General features: G+C 35.8%; 1 protein-coding gene across 2 annotated transcripts in view; it reads left to right on the top strand.

Annotated features, from left to right (window-relative positions):
• Nucleotides 1-18,635, top strand: part of PDCD6IP (programmed cell death 6 interacting protein) — a 32,874-nt gene extending 14,239 nt beyond the window's left edge. Inside the window, exons 6-18 of one of the 2 annotated variants that reach the window (XM_032180922.1) lie at nt 2,519-2,619; nt 5,053-5,184; nt 7,113-7,335; nt 8,096-8,219; nt 8,918-9,095; nt 9,563-9,674; nt 10,450-10,619; nt 11,453-11,701; nt 12,976-13,110; nt 14,006-14,100; nt 16,479-16,611; nt 16,996-17,207; nt 17,981-18,635. In XM_032180922.1, the coding sequence (XP_032036813.1) occupies nt 2,519-2,619; nt 5,053-5,184; nt 7,113-7,335; nt 8,096-8,219; nt 8,918-9,095; nt 9,563-9,674; nt 10,450-10,619; nt 11,453-11,701; nt 12,976-13,110; nt 14,006-14,100; nt 16,479-16,611; nt 16,996-17,207; nt 17,981-18,149 (2,033 nt within the window). In that variant the 3' untranslated portion in view covers nt 18,150-18,635. The remainder of the gene's footprint in view (nt 1-2,518; nt 2,620-5,052; nt 5,185-7,112; nt 7,336-8,095; nt 8,220-8,917; nt 9,096-9,562; nt 9,675-10,449; nt 10,620-11,452; nt 11,702-12,975; nt 13,111-14,005; nt 14,101-16,478; nt 16,612-16,995; nt 17,208-17,980) is intronic. The other variant, XM_032180923.1, reaches the window with a different exon arrangement.
• The last annotated feature ends 934 nt before the right edge of the window (nt 18,636-19,569 follow it).

Below are 19,569 nucleotides of genomic sequence, written 5' to 3'. Positions count from 1 at the left end.
TTCCATTTGTTTTTCCTTCTTGTGTTCAAAACAATTAACTTTGGTTTACAAAGGATTTTGTTGGTTTACATATTTTTCCTTCTTGAAAACTAAAATCGTCATCTAAAAGAACCAAGAGTACTAGAAATAGTGCACAGGAGCTTTACCACTACTTCCCTCCTATACATGGGGGATGATCTCATGAGAATTTAGAAAAATGACTGTACAGGGAAACAAAGGACATTTCCTAGGAGTTTAGTGGAATTAAATTGTTCCATTGCCCTTCATTTTTAAGAATGGAACTGTCTAACCTTGTCTAACTTTGAGAATGCCCAGTTTATCTCTGAAAGTGAAATTCTGCAGGTAGAACAAAAATTGGGTCCATAACTGTTAAAGGCTGATTATGAAATAATCATTCAGCAGCAGCATATTTTCATGCAGTTATTGAAGAACATATGCTTCTAGGATCTTACCTGTGGAACACTACCATCTTCAGTACTAGACTGTTTTGCTTTTCTGCTCCTCTCTCTTGGAACAAACTGTACATCTAGAACTTAAAGGTACCCAAAAGTAAAACTAAGGACCTAAAGGTCAGATGTGATGTTCACACCCCCCTATCCCTGCTCTCCACCGTATTGTTTGCAGTACAGTGGAGGAAGGCGAAGTTTATCTTATTTGTATGCTGCTTCACAGGGAAGATTTCTCAAAAGCCTCATAGCCTTACTGCCCTAATCTTAAAAGAATCTTAACCAGAAACTAATGTCCTTCAGCTAAATGATAAACCATGATTATGTTCTTTATTAGGCTGTTTAGCAGTATTTTGGTCTCTGTATATTTGAACATTGCTTTTATATAAGTCCATGACTTGGTCTCAAAACTCAAATGCAGCTTCTTGGTGCACTGACGATTAGCATTACATGCAATTTTTCTGTTTTTCGTCTAGCATGAGATGGTCTGTTTAGCAGCCTTACCCAGCTGAGCTTGTTGGTTCTGATGGAACTGAGTTTATCCACAAATTGAAAGCAAAGTTATTTGACAAAAAACAAATTGGTCTGCAAAGTCAAACTCCATTGCAGAACTACAGATTAGTTCCAGAGTTTCTGAAGAACTTAACGTTTTAAATGTCTCAAAGTCTGAATGTTTGCTTGTCCATCTCTAGGCTTGCATAGTAGCTTTGATATTTTAAGGATACATGAATGAAAACAAAAGCCTCTAATGGTGACGGATCCGTTCCGAACTGTTTACATGGACAAATGAATGTCTAATGTTTCTGTTGTTAATGTGGCTAAAGTACTAATATTTTTTTCTCTGTTTAAGCTGAGGCTCTGTGAAAGAATATGTAACTAGCACACACACACACACACACACACACACACACACACAAACACCAGATGGGGTTACAAGGATGTTCTATTTAGGTGTTTTGTTTTTATTAAACATTTAGTGTACTGGAAAGAAACACTAACAAAAAAGTTAGTTGCCAACTCCTTTCTCTCCGTATGTCTGTACCCTTTTCCATGGTGAAAAGATCTGTTTGGCATATCTTAAATACATTTATTTCATAGAACATAGATACATCATAGCTCATGTCTGCAGTGTTGTAGATGTGTGTGTGGGCTGGAATGAGCAGCTCACTTGGGATTTGATTTTAGTGAGTAAGTATGCCCTGAAGGCTTCTTACCTCCCATACATCCCACTAATGCTTATCAGTCTGGCAGTATACAAAAATCACCTGAATCAGGAAATGCTTGTTTGTAAGCGCAGCTATTTAGACGGCTGACACTTGCATTGTTTGCCTGCCTTGTCTGTGCAGGCTGAATTGCTAGTGTACGCCAGAGGCCATTATGAAAGGAGATGAAAATTGATAGTGTGTTCCCATTTTAACAGTTCTAGCTTTAGGAACAGGGTGAGAAAAAGAGGCGGGGAATGCTGCTGAGGATGTGGCTCTGCTGTGAAGTAGTGGATGCCAGTTGGAGGAACTCGAGTTACTGATGTTAAAGAATGCCTCCTATAAGTTGACTTCAATGTGGGCCTCTATGGAAAGGACCAGTCCCTTCTCTTCTGCTGCACTTCAAGTTTTTGAGTCTTGACATTGAGTTTGATTAGGGAACAGATCCTGCTGAAAATTGAATATATTTTTTCTGACTATATTTTGCCTAAATTCTTTGTGAGTGACTGCACAAATGCATGTGCTGGCACAAGGAAAGGTCTGAGAAGGAGCTGCCAAAGCTAGAGTGGAACTCTGCTTGTTACTGGCAGCTTGCCCTTGGTACGAGGTGAGGCATCACTCTTAATCCTGCATAAATGCTAGTGGCTACTGAAAGCTTTGTCTTAGGACTGACTGAACTTGCAGTTTCATGACTGAAGTGAAAAAATCTGGAAGCTGCAGCTGGATATCGAAAGCAGAATGGGATTCCACCCTTGTAAAATTATACCCTTGCAATACAGTTGCTGCTTAAAAATAAACAGGTAAATTATGTCATCTTCAAAAATTGATGATAATCATAATTGTTCTTTGTTTTTTCTTCTCCAACCCCAGATAAAATGAAAGACGGTATCATAGCTAAACTAGCTAATCAAGCTGCAGATTATTACGGTGATGCTTACAAACAATGTCAATATAAAGATACTCTGCCCAAGGTTAGTAACCCTCATAGAAATAACATGGGATCTGCTGTTGTTCATAACATGCTTGATGAAGAACACGTAAAATGTTATCCTCAAGAAAAGTTGACTGTGATTGCTACATTTATGTTGTATTTGAACCTGTAACTTAAAAAACAGTGAAGAATCTAGGAAGAAAAATATACTGTTTCTTAAGCAATTAAAAAAAAATGTGATGTGTTTACTTGTGACATTTGTTTAAAGGGATCTTGGGATATTTGATACAATTAGGGATGCCTTAACACACTAAACCTATTTTTCAAACTAACACTTCTTAATGGGGTTTAATTGGCTTCTAGTGTTCAAGTTTTCATTTGAAATTTGTTGTCTTGGTGACAGGATGAATATAGTATCGTTGATCACCTATCTGTTAATGTAAAATATGGCTGAAAGTGTGTCCCCTGTCTGCTTCCCTGCCATCTCCTCTTCTTCTACCCCAAAACAATTTTGGTATTTGTAAGTTATCTCTGTTTAGGCTTGACTGTGTGAGTGGCTTTGATTTTGGCATATACAGGAAGATTTTTTTCCATTCTTTGAATATATACTAAATAACCGGTATTTTAAGAATGAGCAAGTGAAGAAGGCTTTACCCATGATATTCAAATCATAAGACAGTAGAAATTCTTTTGTGCAGTGTGAGTTACTTTAAACTTGGATAAAAGGTACTTTATTTTTTGGTATTGACTCCTGACAGTTATATCAAGCAAAGTAGGAGATCGGTTTACATAGTGCTTTTTGGTTGAATATCTGTGGAAAGCATCCCACACTGCTGATTTTCAGTTATTTCTTGTTCATTGATAGTTTCAGAACCCTAAAATAACCATTCCAGCTTGCAGTGGTTGGTCTTGTTACAAAAGTGAAATATGCTAGATTTACTAAAACGAAGCAAAAAAAATAATGCCTTCCCTATTAGAAAACTTGGTGGAAATATTTTGACCATTGATAAATGAAAAAGGTCAAGGTCTGGTCCTTCAAGTTGATATATGTTCTTAGCCAGATAAGTCTCTTTAATACTTCGGCAATTATTTTCTCTGGAAAAAAATCAGGTCATTTTATTCTTTTCTTGTACTGTAGAATAGAATCTTGATAGCTATACAAACTGTAAGTGCTACTGTACTAAAGTAAAAGCAGTATGCATTTTTATTTTTAAGCAATAAATCTCACAGAAATGCCTTTGCTGTAGGCTAGTTAGTGATATTTTTAACATATATTTTTGGAAAAAATAAAGCCTAATTTAACTTTAAATAGATATTTTACCTAGCTGCAACTTTGGGTTCTTTTGTGTGTGCATGTATTTCCTCTTGTACGTTCACTGGCATTTTACAGATTGGGCCAATTTCTTGCTTAGGTACTGTGGTTGTAATTGAATTCGGAGGGGTGATGAGATTAAGTGAAATTACTGCTTTGTCTTTTGTGCTTGTGAATCTCTCTAAGCAATAGATTTGCTGCCTGTTCCAGTTGTACAGTAATTTGTCAATTGATTATTTGAAATAACATAATAAGGTTTGCTGGTTCTATGAGTTAACATTGGCTCTGAGAGCTGTTACATGTTTAGTTAGGAGTGTGAAATAGAAGGTGATTTGATGTGTCAGGCTCCAGTTGCAACCAGCCTCCCTGGCTGATTTTCTTTAAAATTAGTCCTCTTTTTTTCATTTCTGGTGGGGGCAGTGAGGTTGCACAAATGTGAAGAAGCAGTTTTTATGTACTGAGGTCTTTAAAACATCACTCTGCTTTTCCAGTGCTCCTTGATTTAAGAAATAAAACAGTAAGGCCAAATCCTTGATCAAAGACCATGCCTAATGCTGTGGGGTGCAGTATAATGTTTTCTTCATGTCTTGGTTGGTACTCCTGTGAAGATAAGTGCATTTATATAGAAGTCTAAAAATGACTTTTTAATGGCTTATATCTCAATATTTGTGGTCCTTTTATTTGTTCTTTGTTTTCATGATTCTGGAGTTACTTTCTTGATAGCCTTCTGCTGTTATAAGTGTAATTGCTTCATTACATAAAAAATACCTGTTTTCATCCCTCCCCTTTCTCCCTTCTTTTAAGAATACTGTCTTGGCTTTGTCTTGGGGGTGTTTGGGTATGTTCTTGTAACTATCCTTTCTAATATGTGCATGCACTTCTAATCTTTGGAGTAAATGTTGCGACTTCATGGCTTGAATTTAAATTGTAGTTCATCTAATATAATAGCCATTAAGAATTTTGCAGCAACGTGTTGTTATTTTAAAAAAAAAAAATCTGGATTCAATCCATGCTAAGTTGCATGTTCTCTGACATTTACCTCTAATATTTTAACCTATCTAAACCATTAATTGGGTGATTCTAATTTCCTCTTCTTCCTTTTTCTTCCTGCATCCCATGTTGTCTGTGGTGGTTTATGTGGTTGGACTTTCCCCTGGTCAGTATTTTTATTTCCAGGAGGTGTTTCCTGTTCTGGCTGCAAAGCACTGCATTATGCAGGCCAATGCAGAATATCATCAATCTATCCTGGCGAAACAGCAGAAGAAATTTGGTGAAGAGATTGGGAGGTTACAGGTGTGTAAAATGTATACTTGTTTTCTCACATTTTTCAGAAGAAAAAGTTAAATCATGTTTATCAAATGAATCAAATTACTAGCAGCTGCCAAGATAAATATCTCTGGACTTTAATGATTTTTGGACAGTTTGATACTGCTTGACATATTAAGTCTGTGTTTTTGTATTTACATACGCTTATCTCAGAATATTAGCACATCTGTTATGTTAACTAAATGTTCCTAAGTAATTTTATTAAAATAAATGAAAATTTTCTTATTCTGTACTTAAATCCTTTCCTGCATCCCCAATTTAAACCTTAATTATTTTTGAAAAGCACAAGGGAAGTTTTCAGATGTAGGATTATTACGTTGACATTTTAAAAGTTACTGTTACGCATTTATAGCTTGCTTCTGGATGGAGCTTCACTTTTTTTGCATGTTTGTATAACAATTAAGTGCCTATTATGAACTTCTAATAGCAAATACTATGACTGTTACTGGGTGATGGATGAAGATATATACCTGTTGTTCACTCTTGATTTTGAAATCTGTCTAGCAAAGCTCTTTCTCTAGGATATCACTGTAATGGACTATTAATGCCTTCTTATGTTCAGCCCACATAATGCTCTGTTATACGAAGTATCCCTTCATGCTGAGTAGTTAAGATTTTTTTAGTGAAGTCTGAAGAGAAATATGACATTACCTATTTTAACACTGTCATGAATGAGATGTAGTCAGAAGTTAGTCCTCTCTTTTTATTTGAATATGTTTAGTAAAGTAAAACTTAAATCCTGTCCTCCATAGTTACTACAATGCTGCTTCCATAATTAACATATATGAGAGATCTAGTATCCTTCCTGATGAGCTGCTTTGAGAAATTCAGGTGAAATAAAGTAATACTTTTTTTTTGTTTTGGTAGATCAAACTAGATCAAAGATGGATTAGGCAGGGAGTAGCGTAAGAACAGTTGTTGTAGACTTCCAAATTAAAGTATACATGACACACTCCTGTATCTTCTCCTGTCACCCTGTTTCTTGCAAATGCTAATTAAACGTATAGTATTGGGGGGGAAGGAGACAGAAAAGAACAGAACTGCTATTGAGTGCTTTTTGGCACAATGGAAAATAGAAAAAATGTCAGCAAACTTTAAATATATTTCTAATATCTCTTAGGTTCCACTTCTCAATCCTCAGAACCTTGAGTTCTTGAACTGGTGTGAGTTTACATAAATCTTGACTAAAATTGCTTCTTACATGTTTTTATGTATTTGGAACACAAATGTGTACATGATGAAACAGATACAATCAAAGGATGGTGTTGTCCTCTATCACTCTGAAAATAAATTGGGTGTAGGAAAGCCAGATATATCAGGGTTGTATGTAGATGCAGCAAATGGAAGTGAAGAAACATTGGACCTTGTATTTTATTTTAACGTGCAGTAGGATTTCAGCAATATTTTTCTGCAGCTTCTGAGTTTGAGATTAGGTGTTGGTAGCAGGTGTGAAAACCAGGACTCTGTTCTAGCCTCTTCTGTGCATGTGAGCAAGATTTGAACCTTATCTGCAAAAATGAGCTTTTGATTTCACAAATGAACATGAAAATGACATGGTGACTTTTTTTGAGAACGGGTTTTTGTGGTGTTACTGCCTCTAACCCATATTTGCTTCTTTTTGGTTTTGGGGACTCATAGTGAAACTACTGTGGGATATTAACTTGCCCACTGTTTTTTTTTTTTTCCACTAAACTATTCTAATTGGTAAATTATTTTTTCAATTTTGATACCCAAAAAAATATCCGCCCCATCATTTACAGAAAAGAAGAATATCAACCATATGCTTTGGAAGTATAGTCACTTGGCTAACTGGGACACTCATCTGTTTTCCTAAACAAATATAATGGAGGGAGAGAGAGAACATTTTAATTTTAACTGTGTTTTTTATTTTCTAGCATGCAGCAGACTTGGTTAAAACAGTGGCGTCTCGTTATGATGAATACATAAATGTTAAAGATTTGGTTGACAAAATCAACCGTGCACTTACAGCTGCCAAAAAAGATAATGACTTCATTTATCATGACCGTGTTCCTGACCTGAAAGACTTGGAGCCCATTGGAAAAGCCAGCCTTGTGAAGTCTACTCCTGTTGTTGTTCCCCTCAGTCAGAAATTCACGGGTAAGCAAAGTGGGCGAAGCTTGTCATAATTACTATCTTGTGAAACGCACATGGTCACTAATGCTCCTCTGTGCCATGAAAATGTAAATGTTTACTTCTGAATCTATGAAGTTTACCACAGTTTTTGAAAGTATCATTTTTTTCTAAGTTGTTGTTTTACTGCTTGATGAGCAACATACTAGGAGATTAAATGACAGGTTGAAAGTCATTATCTGCAATGTTATCTTTAAGATATTCTCAGATTTTTCTCAGCTGCTGTTCTTCGATATTAAACCAATCTTTTTAACTTCAGAAAGAACACTAATATTGGGGATAAGTATCAAATCATATAATCTTCACTAATCTAGTTGCTGGCCTTCGTAAAGCTCCAAAATATCAGTTTGTTGTCTGAACAGGGAAGTTCTGAAAAATGATCTGCTCTTGTCTTTCTCCTTTCCTTCCTTTTAAAAAGAGCCTTAAGGAAGATATGACTTGTAGTCATACAGATGTTCTCAATGTAACGCTTTTAAATTACTTCAACTCAATTTCTGCCTTAGATGGAAATCTAAATATTTACAGCTATTGAAATATCCACTATATTAAGCTAGAGAATTGTAGAAATAGATTTATTTTTAACACAGCCTGGGGAGCAGAGAAGAACTATCTTACACTGCGTAGATCGGTCTTCTGTATTACAACCTGTACTAAAGAGCCATGAAGATGTTTGTATCCTTTTACTTTCACAGTGCAATTGCAGTAATTTATGCTCCTTCCCTTGTAGACCTGTTTGAGAAGATGGTTCCATTGCAAGTTCAGCAATCTGTGAGTGTTTATAACCAGAGAAAGGCAGATCTAGTAAACAGGCTAATAGCCCAGATGAGAGAAGCCACAAATTTGGCAAATGGGTAAGTATGGCTTCTTGTTAACTTTATCAAGATGAGTTATGGAACAGCCTCTCAATACTAGTTCCCTTGCAGCCTGTCAACATGCAGATTATGGTAAAGTTTTTTATTCCTGTGTAGTAGGCTGGCAAATTTGAGGTCTATAGTGGTCTAAGTGGAACTACTTGAAATACAGTTTGTTCTTTAGATGCATTCATTTTCTTCAGCCTTTCATCAGTCTTTAGGAATCTGACACTTGCTCAGAAAGAGTTCCACTACCATTAATCTACAGGGATTTTCATGTTTCAGTGGTCAGCTTGATTGAACCAGTGATCCACTATATGGTATTTTTCCCCCAAGATTTTGTTCTTTAATAATAATAAATCTTATCAACCTGAAAGATAGGAATGTAACTCAAGGCAGTTGGTTATTTATTTACCAGATAGTTGTTACTGAAAATGTTTGTCACTTTTGTAGGAGCTAGAAGACTAGGATTTGTTTAGCTTTTAAGAGCTTTGAAACTCGCTTTTAGAGAGGTGTAGTCTAGGAATAAATTTCAAGTATTCAGTTTGATCTTTCTGTCCAAACATATGTTGTACAATGCATTCATTCTGATAATGGACTGTGTGATCATTTATTTGGATAGCAATATTATTAACAGGGTATATTACAGGTATCCAACACATCACACAAGTTGCTGTATAACATGTTGACTTTTTCAGTGTGTTGGCTTCCCTCAATCTTCCGGCTGCAATTGAAGATGTGTCTGGTGATACTGTTCCTCAGTCCATTTTGAACAAGTCCAAGTCTGTGATTGAACAGGGAGGAATTCAGACTGTTGATCAGCTGATCAAAGATTTGCCTGAGCTGCTACAAAGGAACAAAGAAATCTTAGATGAAGTAAGCTCATCAACTGCTAACACTCAAGACATTCTTGGGGAAAAAACAACACACTACCTACCGCTCAACTTGTTTTCTTTAAATGACAATAGAAAAAGTGCATGGTTATACAAAATGCTTGCAACTTTAATAGCATTTTAAAACCACAGTGCTTGTAATAGCACTAAAAATACTGCTTGTAATAGTACTTAAAAAACATGCTGTTTAAGTGTTTAGTCCACACATGCCAAAACCAGGCTGTCACGTATGAATGTTCACTTATGAGTATTTTCTTTTTTAAGATTAAGCTGGGGGAGGCAGGGAAACATTCTGTACAGATTTTAATAATTTGTCTTCTGTATCTTTTATTTACCAAATTAAATTTATACAAGATATTTGTGTTGGTGGTGTTTTCTACACTAGGTATATACTATAGCTATTGCATGTTTACAAGGGGTTATAATGCATGTAACACTTAACTCTTGCAGTCCCTACGGTTGTTAGATGAAGAAGAAACTACAGACAATGAACTCCGAACAAAATTTAAAGAACGCTGGCAGCGAACGCCATCCATTGAACTCTATAAGCCTTTAAGGGCAGGTAAAGTTAATATTTCTTGGCTTGGATCTTAGGAATGTTCTAAAAATGTTCATTTTCATTGTGTAAATATAAGTAGTGTTCAGTATTGTGACACTGTCTTTAAAGATACAAATCAGTTTAGGAGAGGGTGTGGTAAAATATCTTTGTTGTTATCTGTGCTATTACTCAGAGTTGAGGGTTATTGTAGAGGAGAGTTTGTTGCTTTTGCAACCATGGAGCGCATGTGAATGCTGAAGTTTCAGAGATGGTACATAACAAAAGATAGCTGCCCTCCTAAGAACTTGGTTTCAATTACCACTTACATGGGTCTTTTAGTTTAGTGTGTCTTTGTGTGTTAATACCTTTTTCTTTTTTTTTTTTTTTTTTTTTTTGGTTATTTCCTAAGGTGTTCGTTTGTCATTGATTTTTCTTTTTTTGCAATGGTTAGTTAAATTACTTACAATCATCACCATATCAGGCTTTCTGTATACTTAGTATGTATTGTTTTGAAGATAGCTAGTACCAGTGCCTTAGTGAAGTGCCTTAGCACAGGCCTTAAAATCTGAGTGGCTCAAACTAGTGTGTATTAATACGCTGTCATATGCCTCTTTGAATAATAGAGATGCTTTGCTTAAGCCGTACTTGTATAGGAAACTTATGATGTTAAGACTTAAAACAAACATTTAATGTGCTGGTCCATAAAAATGTATGAAGACTTGCTGAAGAACATTGAAAACCAGTCTGGTGTGAGACAGGTTTTGAAATGTTAACGCCTGTTTTCTCTGTCCACCACCAGAGGGAGCCAATTTCCATAGTATCTTGAATAAAGCTGTGCAAGCAGATGGGCAAGTTAGAGAATGCTATCAGTCTCACCGGGATACAATTGCACTTCTGTGTAAGCCAGAGGCAGAGCTCAATGCAGCTATTCCTTCTGCTAACCCAGCAAAAACATTACAAGGAAGTGAGGTAAAGCATGGAAATTATTCTCTGTTTTGGATAGAAGGGCTACTCATCTAACAGAATAGACTCAAGTTGACCTATGTGGAGGCTGATTCTTAATTGCTATTGTTTCTATCCCAATTTATGCAGGGTGGTAACTTGTACTTCCAAAAAACTTGCTTGCTTGTTCTGTTTAAAGTTTGCTAGAGTATATTTTGTTATGCTTAATGTAAGCAAGTTCAGTTGCTAAGTACAGCAAGACTGGGTGACAAACAACTGTAAAAGGAGCAGTATTTGATGAATACTTTGTATAGGGTGATAGAAAGTAATGCTCAGGCTCTTGGGCAATTAGATTTAAAATAAATAAATAAATAAATGTTTTCCTGTGTTTTAAAGTATGTTTTTAAGTTTTAAAGTATATTTTAAATCCAGTATTTTAAAGGCAATTACACCAATTTGCTTTCTGAGGAAGTCCTGGCTCATGTTGTAACTTTTCTCATGAAAATCAAATACATTTACTTCAAACCAATTCCTATGTTTACAATATTGTGAGATGCCTGATCTTTTTTCGAAAACAAAACAAAAAAAAACATTGTATTTGTAGTAATTCAATGTTATTAGTGGAAGCAGATACTGTAGAGGAGAATATAGCTTGAGGAATGCTTGAAGGTCTTTGTTACGTTGCATTTAGTTTTTAGTCATGAATCCTTAAAACGTCATCTTAAATACATTTGTAAACAGAAGTGCATGCAGCATTATTGCTGGTACCTGTGAGGAGTGCAAGATAGAAACTAATAATGGATTTTTTATTTTTGCAGTAATTCTTCAGAACTCATTAACTTGACAATTTTATTACGTAGGTCGTTAATGTCTTAAGAACTTTGCTGGCTGGTTTGGATGAAGTTAAAAAGGAGAGAGAACAACTGGAAAATGACATGAAAGCTGTAAATTTTGACATGACGAGCAAATTCCTGGCTGCACTTGCACAAGATGGTGCTATAAATGAGGAGGCTATCTCTGTGACTGAGTTGGACAGAATTTATGGAAGTTACACACAGAAAGTGCAGGAGTCCTTGAAAAAGCAGGAAGAACTTCTCAAAAACATTCAGGTACCACCACCTGTCTGTATGTTGTCTTTGCTCTCAAACTATAGCAGCAATTCCTCAACATTTCCAGTACAGTAGAAATCTACAGCTTTTTTTTTTCTGTAGATATGCTTTCTACTCCATTTTGCTTATGACTGTCATAGAACAATTGATACTCCTTTATCCCTCTGATCACGGAAAAATACAGGGTTTTGGTTTAGTATTCACTGGAAAGAAATGTAGATTTCTAGCAGACTCTGCCAGAGCTCCAGTGTCAGTTCTCTTGGCCCAATTCTGCAGATGGTTTTGCCCTTGAAGAAACTTAACTGTGCATAAGAAGTTTTGGTTTGGTTTAATCTTTTTTCCCTCCTCCTGTCATCCCATCTGGATAGTTATTTGTGGGATAACAAGCGACCTGTAAGTAAAAATTATTGAAAATTTCTTATACTGTGACTTACCTCAGTCTTAATTTGTCAGTAACACTAGGGACAGGTACCTGAAACATCTGGCAAAAGAGTCGGTCCTAGTGCTTAGACAAATAAGAACAATTGTTTGAGTGATGATGGGGCCTATTTGTGTGCAAGATTACTTGTGACTTCTGACTACAGCTTGCACTTATTTTTTCCCTTTCTGAAGAGTTATTGCTTCTAGATGACAATATGGGCACTGCTTTTATCAGGGATCTTATATTCATACATTTCTTAACATAGATACTTCTAAAATCTTGATGGATATTACTTTGATATTTGAGTGTCCTGGAATACAAGTTTGATTGCTGCTTCTGGCAGCTGAAGTAGTCTTTTAAGTTTTTTTCCTAAAAAAATGAGATGCAACTGAGCCTCTTGTCAGTTTTCTTCTTCTCTGGCCTTTTAATAGCTTGCCAATGTTTTGATTTGAGGTAGATTTGAGGTAGAGCTTCTAAAAAAAATTGTAACTTTTGAGATGATTTTATAAATATCAGTGGAGTATAGCACAGCAGAGAGCCTAATTAGTATATTATCTGAAGGAATCTCTATAGTAGGAACTAAAGAATTACCTGGAGGTCAACCAAAGAGAACAGATGATTAGTTGATACCTCCTGCCTGTCAATTAATACACGTTTAATTCTGAAATAGCCACTGCACTTGGCAGTTATCAAGTATCAGAAGTACATTGTGTGGCTGGAAGGTGATGAAGGTAGGCATTGGGAAAAGGGGGTAGAAGCCATGAGTAAAATTAAGAACAGGAGATGCAGAATCTTACATGGAACCAGGCTGCATTATTATCATTGCTCATTTTTTTCCCTTCTTCCTTTTAAGAATGCACATCAAGATTTTTCAAAGATGAAACAATCAAACAATGAATCTAATTTAAGAGAAGAAGTTTTGAAGAACTTAGCTGTGGCAAATGACAAATTTGTGGAACTTGTAGCCAATTTAAAAGAAGGCACAAAGGTAAAGTAATTCTTAAAGAACAGGAAGAATGTTTTATTTACACAGTGAGATGTGAATCTAAAGTCATAATAAACGTCATAGTCAATGCTAGATAGGAGGTACGTTTTTGAAAATTGTACTGCTGAAGTGAGGACAGTGAGTTGCTTGAATTTTGTTTTGACAGCTGTGAAACGCTTTGTTCCTCTCTGAAAAGCAAGCTTTTTTGAGTGTTGATTTATATTGAAATAGGAACAGGTATTGATTACAGCTGAGTAACTAATGCTGAAGGACCCAGAAAAGCCATTTTATATGAAGAATTTTCATTTGTTCTCCCATAATAATTAATCAGTTTATCAAATCCATGTTTTATATACTGCTGGTGCATACATGAGGAAAGATGAGGAGGGCTTTATTTAACTTGCTTTTTTGATCTGGGCTTCTGGAATGTGTCTCTTATTGCTTCAGTACTAAATGCTTTTACTGATTTATTGAATTGGTAGTCTGCTAGAGCAAAAAAAAAAAAAAGAAAACAAAGCTTTGAAATGTCAATGAAAATTGAATGCATGGAACTGACTGAAGGCAGTAAAATAATTACAAAAAAAAATAAAAAAAAATCCGTATAGTTCCTCACTAAGTGACCAAGTTTTGTTCTGTTTTTAAATAGTCTTTCCAGTCTTGAACTATGTATGTAGTTTTTAATCTTATAAGTATGTACAATTGTACAATATTAGAGGTAAGGACAAGAGCTGGCTAGTGTCTGCTTTGGAAAAGAATACAAATGCACTAGCAAATTTTACTGGAACAGCAGGTTCTGGGCAAAGTAGTAATGTAATGCCTATAACTGGGTCAGTATGTAGAAATACACTAGCATAGAGTCTGAAAGTATTGATTGAGCATGTTAATTTTTCTTTACTAGTTTTACAATGAGCTGACGGAAATCCTTCTGAAATTCCAAAACAAATGCAGTGACATTGTCTTTGCTCGCAAGACTGAAAGAGATGAACTGCTCAAGTAAGATTTAAATACTTTAAGCATTGTAGAAATTAAGTATTTATCAGAAGGTAATCTTTGGACAAGTTTATTATGGTACTTGATGACACAAGAAAGGATGAATGTGTTGACTATATCCTCTTTGCCTCGTGTGTTAACCCTACTCTCCTTCCCTTGAAAATCTACAAAAATAATAGACATAAATAGTGAATGCTACTTAGAAGTCTGTTTTCCTGTTCCCATATAGTGTGAACATGTGTCATCTTACCATGATTTTACTCTACTGCGTTTTTTGGTGTGCGTCTGGTGGTATTTTATTCTTTTTTTTGAGGAGCTTTTGATTTCTGCATCTTGCCCTTGCTGTCAACTTGGTTTGAGAAGTTATCTAAGTGCTTCAGCATATAATTGACTTCTGTGTCCCCCAGTGTGGTGGAGGGAAAAACACTGGTCTCTGCTCTGTAGTCTGATCTGGTCTGTTTTATGTTATTATTTAGATTATGTGGGTTGCCTGTGCTACTGAAGAAAGGGAAGTAGTTTTTATCCTTCCTGTGAAGGGAACAGTTGTGTTGTTTTTGTCCCTAGCGTGTGATCAAGTTAGTGTAGTATGCTTCAAATGTAATTTTTGTGCACTTGGTGTAAGAAGAAAGGATAATTGAAAAGGCTTGCCTTTTCCAGTTTTCAGCTTTCTTCAGCAAAGCGCATTGCCTTTAATAAAAAGGGCTAGTTTTTAGTAAAACTATAAGTGGTGAAACTGCAGCTGTTCTGTGCATGTACCTTGTTGTGAATGCTTAGCTCTCAAATTTTACCTTGTCTAACCTCATCCTTTTTGGAATTGCTTTTTACCACTTGGTTATTGTGTTTTAAAATACTTGGCAACCATATACAACCCCTTCCACCTCTTTTTTTTCCCCTCCCTTCCTTCATACGTGAAGTTTGGAAGCTGTAAGCTACTGAACCAAGGCTTAGGTCTGAATATTTCATGTCTCTAATATGTTAGAATTCAGTGTTAAAGAGGTAGGTGTAGTGTTGATATAACATTCAGCTGAATCTTGCAATGATACTCTCTTTTACTTCCTCATGTGTTAACTGTTCACTGACATGAAACTCTCAAGGTTTGCAGAAATGATTGGATTTGGGATATTTGTAGTATGTCTACCAAATGTATTTCTTAGTATGCTCAGCCTATGTTTTTTGGCTGAAATGGTCTGTGTTGTGCACTGTGTCCTACCTGCCCTTCCGCCCCATTAAAATCAAAATACTGGCTGTGGGTTCTGTCTTGATATAGCAAAAATGAATTTGGGGAACTGGTATCTCATGTAGCGCTGGCGACCTTGTTTCATGATTGCCCGTTGGATGACCAGTTTTAATAGTGTTTTAAGCTCTACGTTTGATGTGCTTGGTTGCTGGTTGGCCAAAATAGACTTCATTCTGAAAGCCACCAATCTTTACAGCTTAGTTTTAAGAGAAAATTGCTAACTCCTTCCCTTAGTTATTTTTCTAAGATGGTAGATACTGGTTTTGATAGTTTCAGGATAATAACAGCATTGAATTATTACTCCACTGTCTGCAGCAAGTAGTTTGACATACGTGTATGTAACAGTGTATGTAATGGTGCACGAAGACAGTATTTCCAGCTCTTTATCACCATTCTTTTTTCCTAGTGATACAGCAGGGATAGTTTTCTTGCAAAGGCATTTTTTTTGGAGCTCTTGTTTGTCTCTTTTTTTTTTTTTTTCAACCAGTAAAGTTGCTAGTTTTGTTCTCTGGAGCTCACCTTTGCATGCTATATAATAGAAGCCTGTAGTTTGTTGCTAACTAGACTGTATGCCTTTGTCAGTCTCCCTTGTCTTCTGTTTCAGAATACCAGGTATGAAGTTCTAGCTGTTATATGTTGCTATGTATCTTGTATACTATATTTTTATGTGAAGTTTTTTGAAACTTTAACTGCTTCCTGAAGTGTTTTGGAGGAATCTGTCGAATCTCAAGTATTAAATCTTTTGCATTGAATAATATACTCTATCCATCTGAATATGTAACTGCTTCCTCAGAATTTTCATGACAAGCTGACTGTAAAATCTGCTCACTGTTTAATGGAAGCTAAAACATGACACCAAAGCCTCCTTGTATCTTACCAAAGTCATATCCAAGAGTAGTGATCTATACCTAGTATTGAGCTGGAACATAAAGATGTTATTAGAATAATAAATGTAACATTTAATCAAAGATTGGCTGGAGGATTTTCTGTAATGAAAGTGATTTGCACTCTAAATTGTTTGAGCTAGCTCACTGATTAGGCTTTAAATATTAAATTTATTTTGTCACTTTTTCTTAATATAGTTTGCTGAAGTGTATAACAATTTGTAAATAAAGCTGTATGTTTGCTTGTCTGTTTTTAATAGAGATTTGCAGCAAAGCATTGCTAGGGAGCCTAGTGCACCCTCTATTCCTCTGCCTACATATCAGACCACACCAGCCGGAGGAGGTAAGCCTGCTGCATCATCGACTCCCACTCCAGCACCCAGAACCATGGTGGTAAGTAAATGCTCCAGAATTGGTGGGTTGGAAATAGAAGGTTCATACTCTGGAAGTCTGATCTATATCTTGTTTATATAACTCCTTAATGTATTGGTGTATTTAGAGAAGGGTAGGAGTGAAATAGAGGGAGAAGTCTCAAAACTTCATGGAGAGTTAGTGGTTTTCATAATTGTATATCTGAAATGGAAAGTTCACTGTTTTCCAGATGCAATGCATTATTATCTGTATAAAGGGAATATAGAATGTCTCTCCTTCTTCTTCTTCTTTTTTTTTTTTTTTTTTTTTTTTTAAAAAAAAAAAAAAAAAGTAAATCATAACCAAAGCTTTTAATTCCATGACTTTCTGAAAGAAGCTCCAACTTAATTCACCCTCTTTTGTTAGGGTGCTAAACCACAGCCACCAGCACGGCCACCACCACCAGTGATTTCCGCAGCAAGCAGTTCTACTTCATCTGCACCAACTGGACCAGCTGCAGCTCCTGCGGCTCCTGCTGCAGCTCCTCCTGTTGCTCCTGCTCCGGGAGTCGGTGCATCCAGCACTGCACCATCACAAGCACAGGGACCTCCTTACCCAACTTATCCAGGTTTCCCAGGGTATGCTATTGGAGTACTTACGCTGTTGTGTAACCCATAATCTAAAAGCACTTATTTGTGACATATTTAAATTGTTTTTTTATCACTGAACATATGTTTAGTGTTCTTGAGATGTGGTGATTTTTCAGTTTTAATTGTGTAATTCCTGTTGGAATCATTTGCTGACAGTATTTATGGGGGGGTTCATTTTGGTTGCAGGGTTTCTCCTTTTTTTTCCATTTCCCCTTTTTAAAAGGAGGAGATAGGACTGCAGTTCCTTAACCATGGTTTGTGGACTGTTGCCATCCCTTGCATAATTAGTTGGTTTTTATCTCCTAAGTGTTGGCATATCATTTTTTAAATCCTGGTATCTTGCTAAAGATGCTGAAGTACGCAGAACAAATTGCATTTGAGTAGTGTACTTTATTCTGATGCTTTTTCATTTCTTTTGGAGTCAGGACAAGGAGTTGGAAACAGCTGCCATCTTTTTCAGTAGCAGGCTCTGAAAATGTTAATATATGTACAATGATGTTAAGCATAAGAGAATCAGTTTGCATCAGTTCTTCTAGTTTTAGCAAGTTACTTTGCTCTACTTTCGCTCTCCAGTTATGTTCCATGCATTATACTTTGTTTGGTCCTTAAAAGTTGCCACACTTTCTGTTGCACAGAGTAGTATGAAAAGAAAGCTTTTACTGTGATTGCATTTTTTTTGTGTCTATCAATGAGTTAAATTACTTGCAAACTAGTGTTGTCAATGTTTTGCAACTAAAACATGCTTTTTTTTCTTCACACAGGTATTGTCAGATGCCAATGCCAGTAGGCTATAATCCATACATGTATGGCCAGTATAATCTGCCATATGTGCCATCACCTGTCTTTCAGAACCCAGGACAACCACCATATCCAGCATCTCAACAACCTGGATACCCTTTTCCTCAACAGCCTTATTACCCTCAGCAATAGATCTGCACAGAAGCTCTGCTTGTTAAAAATTTGGGAGAAAATTGCAATAAGGATACTAAAACTTCAGCTTCAGTTAATGTACCATACTGAACTGTAGGCAGTCTATAACTCTTGTTCATTGTTAACTGCTCAAAAGTGTCTAGATCAGTTTTTGATTACATGAAACACTCAAAGATCTGTGGCAGCAGTACAGACTGTAGAGTAAAACCAGAACTAGAACCTAATTCAGTGGTCTGAAATTGTACACTACATGTTGGCTAGACCAAAATGTTTCTTTGCAAAAATCCTATTAAAAATGGATTAGATGAGAAAAATGGAGCAGTGCTTGCACTGGGTGTTATATATTCTATGGAACTACATAGCATTTCCTTCTATACTCTTAATGGTTTGTATTTTTTGAGTTTAATTAAAATAAGCTATTTTGTCTAATAATCAAGGCCTTGTAAATCATCAGTAAAAAAATAAATTACGTAAGAATGGTTTAAACACTTGGCATTTTCATTACCATTAAATTATATTTTGTGTGGTTTTAGGTTCTTTCATTTGTCCCTTGACTTACACTTGGCTGTAATGCCAAAATAACATCTCAAATGCTTAGCCTTACAACTGAATTTACACCTCTTCTCCTTGAACCTCTATTTTTTTTGTAAGTCTATAACTAACCATTTTGATACTGGTAGTTGAAGTCTTGTGAATAGAATCCTGTACCTTTTGAAGTGTTTTGGACTAAACAATTTTCATTATCACTTTAAAAGAACAGTTATTGTCATCTCAAGAAAATGTTTTGAAAGAAGAGAGATCAAGATCCCTTTTAGAGGACCAATGGTTGGTTGGTTTAACCCATGTTTTTCACAGAAGTTAATCAAAAATGTGTAATTGATTAACAAAGGGCAACTGTTGATTGTTGGAGATTTTCAAATTGTTTTTATATGATATTTTTTCCCCAGTAAAGAGCTCAAACTTTATGCATTCCCTCAGGGAACTTATTATCTGTGGAGAGTTTTTTTATGGTAGAAAAAATTATCTTGTAAATTAAAGCACACTGAATATTTACTTTTGGATCCATTTTCTTAAGGGACTACCTTGCATTATGTTTTGCATTAAGATAGTGAAGAATATAAGCTTATGGCCAATGGCTTCTACCAAATATTTGCTAAACTTCTTTCATATTTTTTAAACATAATGTGTAGTCAGGGAGTCACTCCTCCTGTAGCCCTTAGTTCTGTAGGACAGTTAATTTCTTGAGTGCTTCATACAAGATGTTCTGGCCATACAGAATAGTTATCACAATACCTATGTTAAATGTTACTACTTTTGTTTTTCTATTTAAGTGCCTGATTAAAATAGCAAGGTATAGTTTAATGGAGGGGGGGGTTAGAGGGTGCCAGTTACTGTAGCATCTGGGTGTGAACCTTACTGG

Source organism: Aythya fuligula, chromosome 2, assembly GCF_009819795.1.
Source record: "Aythya fuligula isolate bAytFul2 chromosome 2, bAytFul2.pri, whole genome shotgun sequence".
Classification (NCBI taxonomy): domain Eukaryota; kingdom Metazoa; phylum Chordata; class Aves; order Anseriformes; family Anatidae; genus Aythya; species Aythya fuligula.
Note: the sequence above shows the minus strand (reverse complement) of the source record. Positions and strands in the feature narration are given on the sequence as shown.